Source organism: Manis javanica, chromosome 14 (assembly GCF_040802235.1).
Source record: "Manis javanica isolate MJ-LG chromosome 14, MJ_LKY, whole genome shotgun sequence".
NCBI lineage: Eukaryota > Metazoa > Chordata > Mammalia > Pholidota > Manidae > Manis > Manis javanica.
Genome location: NC_133169.1, coordinates 79,192,480 through 79,209,841, shown reverse-complemented (window position 1 = coordinate 79,209,841; position 17,362 = coordinate 79,192,480). Strand labels below are relative to the sequence as shown.

The 17,362-nt window shown below is 49.8% G+C and overlaps 1 protein-coding gene across 1 annotated transcript in view; it reads left to right on the top strand.

Moving 5' to 3' along the window:
• COL23A1 (collagen type XXIII alpha 1 chain) overlaps positions 1 to 17,362 on the top strand; it is a 307,076-nt gene that overhangs the window by 229,217 nt on the left and 60,497 nt on the right. Inside the window, exon 3 of the mRNA XM_073221168.1 lies at positions 9,778 to 9,822. Coding sequence (XP_073077269.1) covers positions 9,778 to 9,822 — 45 coding nt within the window. The remainder of the gene's footprint in view (positions 1 to 9,777; positions 9,823 to 17,362) is intronic.

The following is a 17,362-nucleotide window of genomic DNA, read 5'->3' as shown; positions in this document are numbered from 1 at the left end:
AGAAACCATAAGCACTCAAACGCAAAAAAAAAAATAAATGATATAGGTAATTCTGATAAAGGAAAATGTGGCAGAGGCCCTGAGGGCGGGGCACTTTAAACAGTGGTCAGGGAAGGCATCCTGGAGGCACGACAGAGTCAGCCATGCAGAGGTGTCTGCACGGAGAGCCCCAGTGAGAGGGGCCGGCTAGTGCAAGGGCCCTGAGGTGGACTTGAGGAGGAGAAGTAAGGCCGTGGGGCAGGGCACGGGAGCTGTGCTGAGAGCCACCTCACTCACGCTGTCCACTGGAGTGGCTGACCACCCGGTTAGCCTGGGACTGCCCCGGCATTCCTGCTGAAAGCCCCGGAAACCCCTTCATCCTGAGCACACTGGAATGACTGCCCACCCCAGTGCCCACCCACTCCCTGTATTTCCTGGATATGGAAATTAAAGCCCCCTAGACCCTGATGGGGGCTCAGGGGCCCATCCCCAGGAGAGCGCTGCTCTGTCCTGAAGAGCTGGGAGTCCCAGGTCCAGGCCCATCAGGTCAGGCGGCCTTGGAGCAGGCGGTACACGCTGAGAAGCCAGCGTTTCCCTGACTGTCACTTCCTAAGTCCATAGCCACCACCATGCTGGCCACATTGCAAAGGCCTTCAGCTGCGACCTCACCTGCCCTTTTCTAGGACCTTCTGAGTGGGTCAGGGTAGAGCTTTTCACATGCAGGTTATGAGGCATTCTTATGAAAATCAAAGCTTGCATGAATGTCTTTTAAGTTAAAAAAATAAAACGCTTTTCATTCTCTGAAAGCCATAAATCCTAGCCTTCATTAAGTTCGGAGGGATCCATGGGCCCATGTGTCAGTGATTAAGGCTTTGGGGTGAACGGAGAGTTGAGGAATTTGGTGTCTTTGGGGTGTGCTGGTTTCTGTGCGCCTCTCTGGGGCCTGGTTTCCAACAGGAAACAGGATCCTGGGAGATGATGGGCTCTGGGGAGAAGCTGATTTGCACAAGCACAGATGTGAGGCTGACCGAGCCCCAGAGAGCTACCCCCAGTTGCCCCACCCAACACCGGCTACACCCAGCCGAGCCCCGGAGCACTCACACGTGTGCGGCCCAGTGTTCTGGCTGCCAGCAGCGGGCGCCATCATTCTCTGTATGCAAAGAATTGCTCGTGTTGCACCAGATCTTTCTGTACTCAGGTTGACCTGCCTCTCAGCCTCCAGTCCATGAGAGCCAGGATAGTCCTCCTCCTCTTTCTGGAGCCCCACCCAACTCTTCCCTTCCAGTCCAGGCCAGCTGTTCCATCCAGGCCTCTGCAGCCCTTAGAGATGCTCTCATGGCCTTGAGCCCCTGGGAGGGAAGGGCCAGGGTGTCTCGGTCCCTCGTAGGGGGCTCTTCACTCTTCATGTGAGTTTGCTCCGTCCTGCCTGCAGGGGTCTGAGCCGAGGGCTCTGGGGAGGGGCCCTGCCAAGCTGAGCGGTGCCTGTTACAGGGCTGCCCCAACATGGGGAGCCACATGCCTCACCTCTGTCACTCACCAGGACTCCTGGAGTAGTCCCTTGAAGTCTCCAGCCTAGGACGCAGAAGCCCTACCCTTGACCGAAAGCCCTTCTAAGAGCTGTCACTCTGTCCACCCACCCTAGACCCCTCCACCACATCCTGCTTCTTTCCAGGTCCTTCTGGCTGTTGCCTCAGGATAAGACAGTCCATATTTTTAGTTCTGGTGCCACAGTCCCTGAAATGGAGAAGCTACGGCTGTGCCTTGGACGGATGAGCTTGTTTTGGGCCTCGGTTTCCTTTTTTTGTAGTGGGGCCGATCACATCCACATCTGAGTTACCAGCCAGATTGGCAAGATAACAAGCACGGCCTGCCCTGGCTCAGCAGAGTCAGCGGATGCACCCCCCTAGGCCCACTGCGCCCATCCTGCCTGAGCCCCTCCCACCAGGGCCCTTGCTGTGCCACCAGCCTGAGGAATGGGTCTGGGCTGCTAGATCCTGTTTTAAATGCTTTATTAAAGCCACTCCTGACTCAGGGGGAGGAACCAGCCTGGAAACGGCAGGCATTTGGGATGGCGTGAGGAGGGCATGCCAAAAGCCGGCCGGAGTCTTTCAGAGCCTCCAATGCTGGCAGCATGTGGCTTTTATATATATATATATTTTTTTGTATCATTAATATACAATCACATGAGCAACATTGTGGTTACTAGATTCCCCCCATTCTCAGCATGTGGCTTTTTAATTTGGTATTAACTTCACAGACCTCTGAGGGCCATCCCTGGGCCCCTTCCATTTTGTGTGATTCCTGGTATATTAAAAAAAATAGTAATAACAAATGCCAAGAAGTGGTTACAGAAATCGTGGACTATTTTAACCACTCACTGTCACCAGGCATGTGCTGGTGGTATGCAGCAGAGTCAGATGCTCAGTCAGGGTCTACGCTGCACAGCACCCCCTCACCCAGCTACCAGCTGTATGGCCTCAGAGGGCCAGTTAATCTCTTTCTGTACCTCAGTTTCCCCACCTATTTAATAGACATGATAACAGTGGCCTTCTTCATAGAATTGATGTGAGGAATATGAGTTCATATGTGGACTGGAAATTAGTGCCAAGCATAAACACTCAATATATGGCGCCACCTCACTTGTTTGTATTAAGCACTGTTACGGCCGCTGTGGCTGGGCAGTACTGGCAACTCCTCCGGAAAGGACAGCAGGGTCAACATTTGAGGCCCTTTATGAATGCTTTGGGGCCCCCGTGAGACAGTCCCTGTTCTTCTCAGTCACTGAATGGCATGGTATCCAGGCAGGCTTGCCAGGTCTGGTCACTGGGGCAGCAGGAGTCTGTCACCAGCCTGGACAATACCCCTGCTTCCAAACATTTTCCCTACAACCTCAGCAGCCTGTGGCATTGTTTTTCCAAACTGCTTTGGGACCTTCCTACAAGCAGCTGGCCTCAGCACCACCGGGCTTCCTGCACCGCTGTGGATGGAGGAGCCTGCAGGGACATAAACCACTTTGGAATGAGACGTATTTGCTGAGCAAGAGGCTGTCATTGGAATTCCTGGACAACAAGGCCTGGGGTGCTGGCAGAGCCTGAGCAGCCTGCCAGCTGGCCAGCTACTCCAGGCAGTAGTGCCCCCTCCAAGGACAGCATGCCCCCAGGCCCACCCAGAGGGTCCACAGGATGCACGTGCCCCCACTCCTCCAAGGGACAGAGCGCTTTCGTGGGCCAGGCTGGACATGAGTGGGGAGAACATTCCTTTGCCCTGGTCATAGTTTCCAACTCTGAGGTTGGTCTGAAACTTGTAAAAGAAAATTAGCTGGGGAGATGTTTTAATGATTTGGTCTTGGAAGCTGGAATCCAGGGAACTCCCCTCCTTCTCTGCTCAGGGTGCACCCTCACGATGGCCCTGGGGACCCAGGCAACTTCGAGGGACTCCAGGCTGACAGTCAGGGAATTCCAGCCACCTGATCCCCATTCCCCTCCCAGAGTTCTGCAGAGAGGGTCAGAGGAAAGGGCCTCCAGTGCCCATAAGAAGGACCCTGTCTGAAGGCCAAGGGAGGCTGTGGACACATCCGGGGATGATAAGAAGAGCTTGGCCTTGGTCAAGGTGACCAAGGAGTTCAGAGGACAGGCCCTGGAGTCACACAGACCTGTTCTGCCATCCTCCGCACTGTGTGAGCTTGGGGACGCCACTGCTACCTGTGACTACACAGTGCCAGGCTCTCAGTAGACCTTCACCTGTGGTCATTAACTGCTCTACCAACAGCTCCACTGTGGCCTCTGCCAGGCCGACCTGAGTTCACAGTCTCGCTCTGGACCTTTGTAGCTAAGAACTCTGGGAGCATTTCTTTTCTTTTAGTTTTGGCAAAATACACATAACATCAAATTCACCGTTTTAACTATTTTTAAGTGTACAGTTCAGCAGCATGAAATACATTCACATTGTTGTGCAGCCATCCCCACCTCCTATCTCCAGAACATTTTCATTTTGCAAAACTGAAACTCCATCCCCTTAAACACTAACTCCTACCTCCAGCCCCTGGTAACCACCACTTCCTGTCTCTATGAGGCTGACTCCTCTGAGTACCTCATAGAAGGTACTGTACCTTATACAGTATTTGCCCTTTTATGACTGGTTTATTTCACTCAGCATCATGTCCTCCGGGTTCATCCATGTCGTGGCATGTGTCAGAATGGCCTTCCTTTTTAAGGCTGAATAATATTCCACTGGCTGTATACACCACATTTCCTTCACCCAGTCACCTGTCAATAGACGTCTGGGTTGCTTCCACCTTTGAGCTGTTGCACCTGGTAGCATTTCCTGACTTCTGTGAGCCTCAGTTCCCCATTCTTTAGAGAGAAAAGAGTGGGGAAGGATTAAAGCCCTTTCTAGAGCTATGTATAAGGTCAATTTGGTAAACTGCACAAAAGCCCCTGCCCTTAGTGGCTGGTGGGAGGGAGGAGCCGGAGGGGGACCGAGGGCCGAGTGCCCTGCACAGCCTGACTGGGGCAGGGCCAGGGTTGTGAGTATGGAGCAATAAGGCAGACATTGCCCGAGGAGGTGTCCTGGTGGAGGTAGGTGCCAGGAAGGCTTGGGGAGACCACCACTGTGCCCAGGCCTCCACAGGAGCCTGTTGGGGTTCAGGCCCTGCTTTGGAGTTGGTTCACTGGTGTAAGCTCTCCAGCCCAATGACAGATAAGATTTTTATGAGTTAGAAACGGTTCCATTTTGTCTGAATACAAACACAATTTGCGAAAACCATTAACCTCCCTGAAATTACTTGATGTGCAGATGGCCGTCACAGGCATCCAGAGTCATTCAGCAACAAGTGGGGGCCCTTCCTGGGCCTGAAACCTCAGGGTGGCTTTGAGAAATCCTGTCACCAGACCACTGATCCCCAGATCCACAGACAGAAGGCAGTCGGGGGCATGGAAAGGCCCACTGGCCTTGGCCCTGTGCGCTCAGTGTCCGGGTGAAACTGAGCTCGGTCAGCATCTGGACACAAACCCTGCCCCAGAGTCCTGAGCAGAGCTGCTGTCTCAGGCTTCACCCACCTTGGGGGAAATGTAAGAGCCTGTCTGCATGAGGGCTCTAGGTGTTGATGGCCCAGAGGTCCGTTCAGACACTTATTTCTTCGGGTCCCAAGTAGACACCTCTTTCGTGCCCCTAAACGGGTGCATCTGCTGCCAGCTCATCTGTTTAACATTTCTGTAAGGCAGCTGTAGTGGCCACCACCCCTAAACGTTTATCCTCATGGACTGGGAACCCACGGCTCAGAGAGGTTGAGTAATTTTCTCTAAATAAACAGCTTCCACATCAGTCATGGCTTTTCCCCTCCTGCACCAGCACCACCCTGTTGGTGTCTGTTACCCATAGTTTCTGGAAGTAAGCTTTGCAGATGCCACTGTGGTGGCACCCACTGGGAAACACTGGGGTCCCCACAGCTGCCAGCCCCTGACCCAGAGTCATGTGGGTCCTACTAGAGGTGGGGAGAGCAGCAAGAGCTGCTCTTCATCACCTGCGGAATCTCCAGCTGGGACCATTTTTCCAGCAGCATCTTTGGACAAGACCTGCCCTCTCCCTCAAAGCCTCAGTTTCCCCATCTATACATGAGCGGATCAAGACAGACTCCCAGGTAACTTCCAGAGCAGCCTGAGTGTCTGAGTCTGTGCACTGGGAGAGGGTTTCCTGCCATAGAAAGGAAGGAAAACAAGGAGAAAGCTCTGGGGCAAACCACCAGGCCGGGGCCTGCTTTGGCTGGTTTAGCCAGCTGGCCGAGCTCTCCCTGGGAGGTGGGGGCAATCTGCTGCAGGCCTGGCCCACTGTGCTCTGCTGCTTGCCCCAAGGGGGACCTCTGTTCCCTCACCAGGGCTGCCCACGTGGCGGCTCAGCCCAAAGGGGAACAGGTAAGCTGACTGGATGAGCAGCGAAGGCCTGGAGCACGGAGGGTCCTGGCAGCATGCTCGCTGGGCACGTGGCCAGCGGGCACACAGAGGGTGCTGAACCAAGGTCGCTGCCCATGGTGGGCCCTCAGCGCTGGATGGTCTAGAAACGCGTGAGGGACTCTCCTTCCTGCTCCCCCACCTGCAGGTTGTACCAGCCAGGCCTCACATGTGCCCAGCCTCTGGGAGCCTGCAGAAGTCTGCATGGAGCTCAACTCTGGCACCTCCTGCCCCTGCCCAAGCACGGCAGGCCTCACTGCCTCGGCTTCCTGCCCCTGGGGAGAAGGGGGGGCAGTGAGTGCCCCTCCCCACCCTGTCTAATGGCGTGACTCACCGAACCAGCTAGTCCTGTGTCTCTTCTAAGCCATGGATCTTGTTAGATTTCAGTCTTTTAAAGAGAATGCGAGGAAATGGTCAGGAAGGACCATAGGCCTCCTCACCCATCCATTCCATCCTTCCTGCCCTCAACAGTGTCACTGGTCTTGCCCCCACACTGGGAGCAGGGGACACAGAGCTACAGGAGATGCGGACTATACACGTCAGTGAACTACCTTGTTAGAAGGAGGACAAGGATGGCCGGAAGGGTGCATGATAGAGGGAGACCGGGGGGCACCGAGCGTTTGTCTGACACTGAGGAGGAAGGGGCTCGTTGGGTTGGGCTGGGGGTGCAGGGGAGCAGGAGGATGACTCCCAGACAGATTCCGGCATGGCACCTGGGTGCTGGTGATGCCCACACTTAGGTGAGAAGGGAACCCTGCCAGGGAGCACATGGAGAACTAGGAGATGAGCTTCGGTTCGGACAGTTGTCAATTTGTGAGCTGTGCACACAGACGCCTCTGGTGTCTGGCTGGGGTTGGCCCTGGAGAGGGCCCATGAGCACCAGCCTCACTGTCTTTCTCCACTTAGGACCTTTCACTTGGGAGGCCTGCTTGCCCGGCCCGGCCTGCTGCCCCACAGGCCCCGGGCACTCGGTGACACCAGGTTCCTGCTCTACTCCAAGCCTACTGGGAACTTTCCCCAGTGGCCCTGGGAGCTGGGGCATACCACCCTGTGAGCAGCACCCCCCCCATGCCACCCAGGAGAACTGCCTATACAAACCCACTCATTCAGCCACCTTAGTGGAGGCAGATGTCTTCGTCTGGCTTGAGTTTCGCAGATGGAGAATTTTACAGCCGAAACCAATAATGACCATCAGAAAACTGTGGTGCCGCCTTAGCTCTCAGATCAGGAAGGAGCCTGGCTCACTCTCACACTCCCAGGCCCCTTTCCTGCTGTGCCTCCCACCTCAGCCTGACACCCAAGGCAGGTGGTCTTGCTGGGCCATGCATGGGCTTCTGTGATCCAAAGAAAGCCCAGAAGCCAGGGACTGACTCACTGGGCCTTGTGAATAAAAGCTGGGACTTTCCCTCCTACAGCAAGTGGGGCATAATGCCACGTGGGCCAGTGGGGCTCCTGTTCCCCACACCCTCGCTTGCCCTGCAAACAGATGTGCTCAGAGAGAAGAAAAGGCCCGACACTGGGCCAGCCTCAGGAGGGCCCTGGGCACTGTCAGCCCCACACAGGGTCTGGGGGAGAAATCAGGACATGAGTTTTGGCCATGACAGGCCTGAGATGTTGGTGAGACACCCAAGTGGAGATGTCATGTTGGCAGGAGGCCGAGCGGTGGAGGTGTCCCAGGGGGCTGAGATTGTGGACCTGGAGGAGCTTCTTAGCTGTAAATCCCTTGCCTATGTGAGGAGCTGTTGTCAGTTATGGGGGTGCCAGAATCTTGACCTTGCCAAGCCAATATTACCTTGAGTGATTCCAGCAGGAAGCACAAGGTCTGTGTCTGGTATCAGGAAAAACAGAGCTATGCACTCCCTGAGTTTCTGCTCTCAGAGCTCAGGGGTGCATCACTTATATGGTCAGATGATCTTCAGCAAAGTTCCAAGGCCACACAATGAGGAAAAAGTAGTATCTTCAACAAACAGTGTTGGGACACTGGATAGCCATGTGCAAAAGAATGAAGCTGGGCCCTTATCTTACACCATACACAAAAATTAACTCAAAGACTAAAAAGGCAACAATATCGAGAACAGACAAAGTGGACTACATCAAACTTTAAAACTTGCAAAGCAAAGGTAATAACCAACAGAGTGAAAAGGCAATCTACAGAGTAGGAGAAAATATTTGTAAACCATGGACCTGATGAGGCTTTAATATCCACGGTATATAAAGAACTCATACCACTCAACAACAAAATAAGCAATCCAGTTAAAAAATGGACAAAGGACTTGGACAGACACTTCTCCAAAGAAGATACACAAATGGCCAAGAGGTATGAAAAGATGTTCAACATCACTAATTATTAGGGAAATGCAAATCAAAACCACAGTGAGATATTACCTCATACCCACCATTAGGTAGGATGGCCACTATAAAAAAAAAAACAGAAAATAACAAGCTTTGGTGAAGATGTAGAAAACTTGAAACCTTCATGAACTGTTGGTGGGAATGTAAACTCGTGTAGTCACTGTAGAAAATAGTATAGTGGATTCTCAGAAACTTAAAAATAGAATTGCCGTATGATCCAGCAATACTGCTTACAGTTAGGTATCAAAAAAATTGAAAACAGGGTCTTGAACATCTACCATGTTCATTGTAGAATCGTTCACAACACAAGTGTCCATCACCAAATGAGAAGAATGGATGAAGAAAATGTGTGTACGTACAGTGGAATATTAGTCAGCCTTTTGAAAGAAGGAAATTGTCACATTCTACAGCATGGATGAACTTGGAGGACATTATGCTAAGTGAAAAAAGACAAATGCTGCCTGATTTCAATTATATGAGAATCGTACACCTAAAATACCTAAAATACGCAGACTCTTAGGAACAAACTACAATGGTGGTTGCCAGGGGCTAGGGGAAAAAGGGTAAAAAGAAGACTTGTTCATTGAATGTAGTTTCAAGCTAGGTACCATGAAAAATTTCTAGAGCTCTGTTGCCTAACAATGCACATATAGCTGATGCTACCCCCTCCACTCTCTGGACGAGGTGTGCTGGGTCCAGAGCAGAACAACCAAAGTCTCTGACCCATGACGGGCTGGCCAGCGTCTCCGTTACCCAGAGCTGGCTTCTTTGGCCTTGAGGACACTCAGGTTTGGGGGACCAACATGGGCAGAGGGAAGAAGGCAGAGGCACTTACAGTGGTCTGCACTGTAAATTCAGAAATGCTTAAAAAAATGTGGATGGAAGACTGGATACTGAAAAGAAAGTGCCTTGGCGTGCACATTATCTGCAATAAAGCACGAATTTATGAGCATCTCCCCTGAACTGTGGGGGAGGGAGATGCCAAAGTTTCCTGTGAGCTAAGGAAGGGCAGTAGGTGGGTAGGTTAATGCCAGTTATTACCCAGTTTCAGCATTTGAAAAGCCACGGTAGTGTCTGTCTCTGATGGTCCACTGTCTCTGCTGTTTTATGTTTGTGAACATTAAAAAGCTTTTCTCAGGGCTCCCGTAACTCCCGCACTCAGCCTTCTTTTTCTCGTAAGTCTGAAGTTTCTCAGCTGCGAACTTGTCTGCCTTATGACTTCCCAGGTAGTAAATCTTTTTGACTGTGGAGGGACTTGTGAATGAGTAAATGAACAGACGACTGAATGACTGAATGAGGGAGGGAGGGGATGATACTGCGGAGGGGGGCCAGAGGAGGGTCCGGTGGAGCAGAGACGAAGAGAGCAGGCAGCAGGGTTCTGTCCCCTCCTCTCCCCTCCACCAGAGGCGGGGCGTGGGGTGGGAGGGTGCTGGGCAGGCAGGCTGTGCCCCAGCCGACTGGCTTCATTTCTCAACAAGTCTGCCCTTGTTTTGCGGTCTAGGCCCCCCTGGACGGCGTGGCAAGCCTGGAAGAAGAGGTGACCCCGGTGAGTCCCTGGGGTTCTTAGTTCCTAAACCTATGGCTGGAAGTCTGCCCTTGACCTGGAACCTGACCTCCTGGCTGGAGGCACCAGTCCCCACACCACACCCTAACTAGGGACCCTTGATGGGGGGCTAGCCCTTCCCCTCCCTTCCAGTGCCAGCCACTGTCCCTGGAGCCACCGTGCCCAGTACTGCCTTTCTGGGCTTCTTAGCATCTGCAAGTCCAGTGACAGTCCCCTTTGTGCCCTTGGCCACCCCTGAATCTCATGATCTGCCTCTGAAACTTCATCCCTAGTCTCCACTCTGCAATAGCATCCTCCCTTTGTGGGGACGGGTGCTGATTCCCCCAGCCTGCCCTCTCTGCTGTGGATCCCTCCTGCGTGTCCCCATTGCTCCCCCGACTTGGCTTATCCTTCCCTTGGGCAGAGAAAGACTCCTTCCCCTTCCTCCCATGCTGCCTGCAGACTCAGTACTCACCACCCTCTTCACCGCACCCAAATGCGCCCACTGAGCATGCCCCCTCCCCTTGTAGTGAAGCTCCCTGCAGGTGGCCGCACCCACCCACCCTTGCCCCTCCTCCTCGCCTTCCATCTAGCCCAGCCCTTCCTGGCTGCTCACCCTCTCCACTGACATCGTCTTGACCAAAGTCACCTCTGACCTCCTCTGGCCACACCAGCAGCTGCTTTGCCGGCTTAATCCTCCCTGACCCTCACTGTTGGCCGGTCCTCTCGGGGCTCCCAGCTCAGCTCTGCTCTCTGCTTCCTCCTGCATCTCTGACTCCTTCTCTTTGCCGTTTCTGTAGGACCCCACTTGCCTCTTACATAAATCTGCCCCTGGCTTCTGTCCCACCCCTGTGGCTCCAGCTCCCCTTGATGCTGACTATTCGCCCCTCCCTGCCTCCAGGCCCAGAGGTTGGGCACTGCCCTGCTGGACCCAGTGTCTGCCCCACCTGCTTACCTCCAGGCCACCCACCACAGGGAGGAGACCCCCGGCCACCTGCTCCCTGTGCAGACTCCTGGGCATCTTCCTGGATGCCCCCCATTCCCACACCGAGTCCCAGGCAGTCTCCTCCTCAGTGGGTCTTGCGCCCATGCCCCTATGTCTGCCCATACGTCCGCAGACCCCTACTGCTCTCGCCGCCTCTGTCTCCCCTCCAGCCTCACTGCAGGGGCACTGCTACTCTGAACCTGCACTCATGTCCTCCCTGCCCAGAACATCTCTCTTCTACCTAGACTCCCACCCAAAGTCCATTACTCTTTGTTCTGTAAGTCTAATTCAGGCATCTCCTCCAAAATACCTTCTCTAACCCCCTGGCTGGGGGCTATCACCTCAAGTCTTCAGGACCCAGCACAGAGCCTGGCACACAGCGGACTCTAGGAACATAAATGCACAGGACAAGCAGTGAATTACAGTATGGGTTCTTAGCCCCTAAACTTCACAACAATGGCCTGGTAGTGATACCAGAGGGGCCCAAGGGCGCAGGCAGCTTCTCTCCAAGGCTCAGCCTCCTCCTAGTGCTGGGCGTGGGCTTGCCCCTTGTTCTGCTGGGTGCTTGCTTACTAACTCCTAATATAGAAGCCTTCCAGATAAACTCCCTAGAGTTCACTGGCAGGAAATGCCCTCCGTGGTTCTCTGCTGGCTTGGACTTCCAGAAGCTGAAGGCTGTTTTGTGTTTGGTTGCAACGGCTTCCTTTATCTGGACTTTGTGTGTATTCACTCCCCTACACACCACCAGCCTGCCAAATACACCCTTAATCACTCAGTCCTCATTTCTACCCTCATAAAATGTTTTATTGCCTTTTATTATAAGCTCCTGATGTCTTTTTGGGAGGAGGTGAGGCATACATTGTGACTTTTTTTAGGACAAAGTATAAGATTACTCCACTTCCCCAAAAACCTATAGAATTACGACTCCGGTTTACAATAACCTAAAAGTCAAAGAAAGACGGGGACTAAACTGGGTCCCTGATGCTGTGCTGGGTCCTTTCACCTTTCAAATCCTTCATCTCATGTGATCCTCACAGAGCCCTGCAAAAGATAAGAGTGTGTTATTATCCCCATTTTGCAGATAAGGAAACCGAGACTCCAAGGGGAAAAGTGTCTTGCCTGAGGTCAGCTGCCGGGCAAGGGGTGGGCAGCACAGCCTCCCCTCCACTGCCCTTTCCCATGCGGTGTCCTGATTCCCTGCCTGTCAGAATGATGTGAGCAGCACAGAGCAGACATCCCTCTCTGATTAGCTTTGGCTGGGTCTCATGTTTATTTCCAGATGGTCTCACACATGTTGACATCCTGGCTTTGGCACTTTCCCCTGTACAAACCAGACCTCTTCCTGTGCCCCAGAAAGAAAGGTTCTGTTTGCCCAGTGGGACGGTATCTGTTGGAGACTCCTTCCTGCTGCTGCTACAGATCTGCAGACAGCTGACTCTGCCCATCTGTGGGGACTGGTCCCCTCTGGCTCTCGGTGGGAGCCTTTGCCTGGAAAATGTGAACATGACCCTGCAGTGTTTATGGGTCTCTGGGGTGATGGAATGGAACCCTGGACTCCCCACTGGCCCATTTCTCAGCTGGGGTGCCCAGCACCACATTGTACTCTGGGTTCCTCCTTCTAGGGACCTTGGGAAGGATCCTTTCTCCTTCCAAACTCCTCTTTACCCCAGGGCACCTGTCACTCTCCCCTGGCTGCCCCAACCCCAGACACCTCCCTTTGTTCCAGCATTTCCTGCACCTGTGCAAATCTGTTCTTCTCTACCAAATTATGAACCCCTTGGAGTAGGGTCTGGACCCCCACGTATTCAAGAGATGGTCAATGAATTCTTGTTGACAGGAAGGAGGGAGGAAAGGGAGGAGGGAAAGAGAAAGAGGAGCTGGTAGACAAATGAAGGGTAAAGGGTGAGAAGGCAGGAAAAGTCAAGGATAAAGCCCACAACCGCTGCTTTGCTGATCCTTGTACTAAATCTGCAAAGACAAATGGAGGCTCTCACCAGATCTCCACAGCTGCCGGCCTTAGATAAGCAGTTTCCGTGCTAGGGATTTTATCCGCCCTGACCCCAAGAAACTCTTTCTAAAAATTTGGTGGAGGAAGCACTTCTGGAATGGTGGAGTAAGGACCTCTGAAAATCTGCTTCTCCTTAAAAGCAGCAAGAACACTAGGAAAAACTGACCTTTTCAGAACTCTGGAAATTAAGGTCTGGTAACAACCCTACATCTGTTTATTTTAGAAATAAGAACAGTGAGCTTTGGGAGGCTTAAAGATGGCGGCATGAGAGGTAAGACAGAAACCTCCTCCGAAAACCACATATAATACAAAAATACAGCAAATACAACTGATCCTGAAAGAGCGACCTGAAAGAAGACTGTAACAGACTGCCTACAGCTGGGGAAAAGAGAAGACCTCACGGAAAAGGGCAAAGCTGCCATCCGGCAGGATCCAAGCCCTCCCCCACCCCACCTCACCTCCCTGGTGGGAGGAAGCAAAACAGAGCGGGGAGGGGTACAAGCTTAGGATTGCTGAACACCCAGACCCAGAAATCTGCTCCTGGAGCATGAACCTACACTACATGGTGCTCTGGAGATTAGTGGGGTTGGAATGCAAAGACAAGCAGAATACTTGGAGAGACTGAGATTCCAACCACTTATGGAGAACAGGTACCCATAACCGGCCACTCCAGGACAAAAAGGCAGGCACTCTGAAAGACTTCACAGCAGCAAAAGGACTGCTGAAGGGGCAAGGATTACACAGAGCTTGCTGCTCAGGAGAAAGGACAGGTGGACAAAATTGTCCCAGCACACTCAGACCAGCAGGTTGAGAACTCTAAGGAGCTTCAGGCACTCCATCCCCCTGGCTGGTGACATGCACCAAGGCCCCCCACCATGACATGCAACATGCCCTCCTTCTTCCCGGCCAGCATCCATTCGCAAACTTGCTACGCCCACCATTGCACCAGGCCAGCCAGAGGGCGGCATTACCTATGGCAGCTGCAGGAGAGTAATGCAGAAGCTCCTCCCTGTGCACTCATCCCACTGGCCCTGGCAATGGAGGCAGGCACTGCAGCTGAGAAGCAGGAGACAACTCTTTCCTCCAGGTAGGCACTGGTGCCGCTCGCCTGCAACCCCCGCCATTGCTCCAAGTGCTGGGCAGCTCCAGAGAGTAGAGCTCCTGGGCACTAGAGGGCACCACCTACACAAAATTATTATAGGAATCATTACAAATATGAAATGGCGAAAGAACAAAAATCCCACAAACACCAGAAAAAGGGCAAAGTGAAACTGAAATCACAAATCTTCCTGATAAAGATTTCAAAATAAAAATCATAAACATGCTCAGAGAGCTACAGAAAAATATTCAAGACCTTGGGGAGGAATTCAAAAAAGAGAAATTTTGAAAAATACTGTATCTGAAATGAAACATACAATGGAGGGATTTAAAAGCACATTAGGTGGAGTAGAGGAGATGGTAAATGAAATAGAAATTAGAACAAGAATACAAAGAAGCTGAGGCACAGAGAGAAAAAAAGATCTCTAGGAATGAAAGAATATTAAGAGAACTAAGTGACCAATCCAAACGGAACAATATTCACATTATCAGGGTACCAGAAGAAGAAGAGAAAAATGGATAGAAAGAGTCTTTGAGGAAATAATTGCAGAAAATTTCCCCAGTCTCCAGAAGGAAATAGTCTCTCAGGCCATGGACGTGCCCAGATCTCCCAACACAAGGGACCCTAGGAAGACAACACCAAGACATATAGTAATTAAAATGGCAAAGATCAAGGATACAGATAGAGTATTAAAAGCAGCCAGAGAGAGAAAAAAGATCACATACAAAGGAAAGCCCATCAGGCTATCATCATACTTCTCAGCAGAAACCTTACAGGCCAGAAGTAAGTGACACGTGATATTTAATGCAGTGAAACAGAAGGGCCTCAAGCCAAGTATACTCTACTCAGCAAGATTATCATTTAAATTTGAAGCAGGGATTAAACAATTTCCAGAAAAACAAAAGTTGAAGGAATTTACCTGCCACAAACCTTCTCTACAGTGTATTTTGGAGGCACTGCTATAGATGGAAATGTTCATAAGGCTAAATAGCTGTCACCAGAGAAAATATCCCACAGTAAAAGAAGTAGACCAATTAATTACTAAGCAAGTGCAAAATTAAATTAACTAGCCACAGGGTCAGTCAAGGGATATGCAAAGAGTACAGAATCTAACACCTAATATATAAAGAGTGGAGGAGGAAGAAAAAGAAGGCAGGGAAAGAAAAGAACCTTTAGATTGTATTTGAAATAGCATACTAAGTGAATTAAGTTAGACTGTTAGATAATAAACTAGCTACTCTTGAACCTTTGGTAACCTAACCACCAATCTAAAGCCTACAGTGGCAGTAAGTACATATCTATTGACAATCACCCTAAATGTAAATGGACCAAATGCACCAATCAAAAGACATAGAGTTACTGAATGGATAAAAAAACAAGACCCATCCATATACTGCCTACAAGAAACTCACTTCAAACCCAAAGACATAACACAGACTAAAAGTAAAGGGATGGAAAAAGATATTTCATGCAACTAATAGGGAGAAAAAAGCAGGAGTTGCAGTACTTGTATCAGACAAAATAGACATCAAAACAAAGTAACATGAGGCAAAGAAGGACATGACATAATTGTAAAGGGGCCAGTCCAAGAAGAGAATATAACCATTATAAATACTATGCATCCAACATAGGAGCACCTACATATGTGAAACAAATACTAACAGAATTAAAGGGAGAAATAGAATGCAATGCATTCATTTTAGGAGACTTCAACACACCACTCACTCCAAAGGACAGATCAACCAGACAGGAAATAGATGAGAAGACAGAGGCACTGAACAACATATTAGAACAGATGGACCTAACAGACATCTGTAGAACATTCCACCCAAAAGCAGCAGGATACACATTCTTCTCAAGGGCACATGGAACATTTTCAAGAATAGATCACATACTAGGGTCACAAAAAGAGACTCAGTAAATTCAGAAGGATTGAAATTGTACCAATCAGCTTCTCAGACCACAAAGGTATGAAACTAGAAATTAATTATGCAAAGAAAACAGGAAAGCCTGAAAACACTTGGAGGCTTCATAGCATGCTCCTAAATAATCAATGGATCAATGACCAAATAAAAACAGAGATCAAGCAGTATATGGAGACAAATGACAACAATAATTAAACACAAAATCTGTGGGATGCAGTGAATGCTATGCTAAAAGGGGAGTATATTGCAATACAGACGTACATCAAGAAAGAAGAACAACCCCAAATGAATGGTCTAAACTCACAAGTAATGAAACTAGAAAAAGAAGAACAAATGAGAGCCAAAGTCAGTAAAAGGAGGGGCATACTAAAGATTAGAGCAGAAATAAATCAAATTGAGAAGAATAAAACAATAGAAAGAATCAATGAAACCAGGAGCTCCTTCTTCGAGAAAATAAAATAGATAAACCCTTAGCCAGACTTATCAAGAAGAGAGTCTACACACATAAACAGAATCAGAAATGAGAAAGGAAAAATCACTACAGACACTACAGAAATACTGAGAATTATTAGAGAATACTATGATGAATTATATGCTAACAAAGTGGATGACATAGAAGAAACAGACAACTTTCTAGAAAAATACAACCTTCCAAGGCTGACCCAGGAAGAAACAGAAAATTTGAACAGATCAATAACCAGCAATGAAATTGAATTGGTAATCAAAAAGCTACCTAAGAACAAAACCTCTGAACTAGTTGGCTTCACTGCTGAATTTTATCAAATATCTAGTGAAGCCCTTATACCCATCCTCCTTAAACTTTTCCAAAAAGTACAAGAGGAAGGAATACTTCCAAACTCAGTCTCTGAGACCAGCATCAGTCTAATAACTAAGCCAGGCAAAGACACCACAAAAAAAGGAAATTACAGAACAATATCCCTGACGAACATAGATGCAAAAACACTCAACAAAATATTAGCAAATCAAATTCAAAAATACATCAAAAAGATCATCCATCATGACCAAGTAGGATTTATTCCAGTGATGGAAGGATGGTACAATGTTTGAAAGTTCATCAACATCATGCCCCACATCAACAAAAAGGACAAAAATTACTTAATCATCTCCATAGATACTGAAATAGCATTCAACAACATTCAACATCCATTCATGATAAAAAACTCTCAACAAAATGGATATAGAGGGCCAAGTACCTCAACATAATAAAGGCCATATATGACAAAGGTATGAAACTAGAAATAAATTATGCAAAGAAAAGAAAAGCCCACAAACACGTGGAGGCTTAACATGATACTTCATCACAGCCAACATCATACTTCACAGCAAAAAGCTAAAAGCTTTTCCTTTAAGATTGGGAATAAGACAAGGATGCCCACTCTACCCACTTTTATTCAACATAGTACTGGAGGTCCTAGCCACTGCAATCAGACAACACAAAGAAATAAAAGTCATCCAGATTGGTAAGGAAGAAGTTAAACTGTCACTGTTTGCAGATGACATCACAC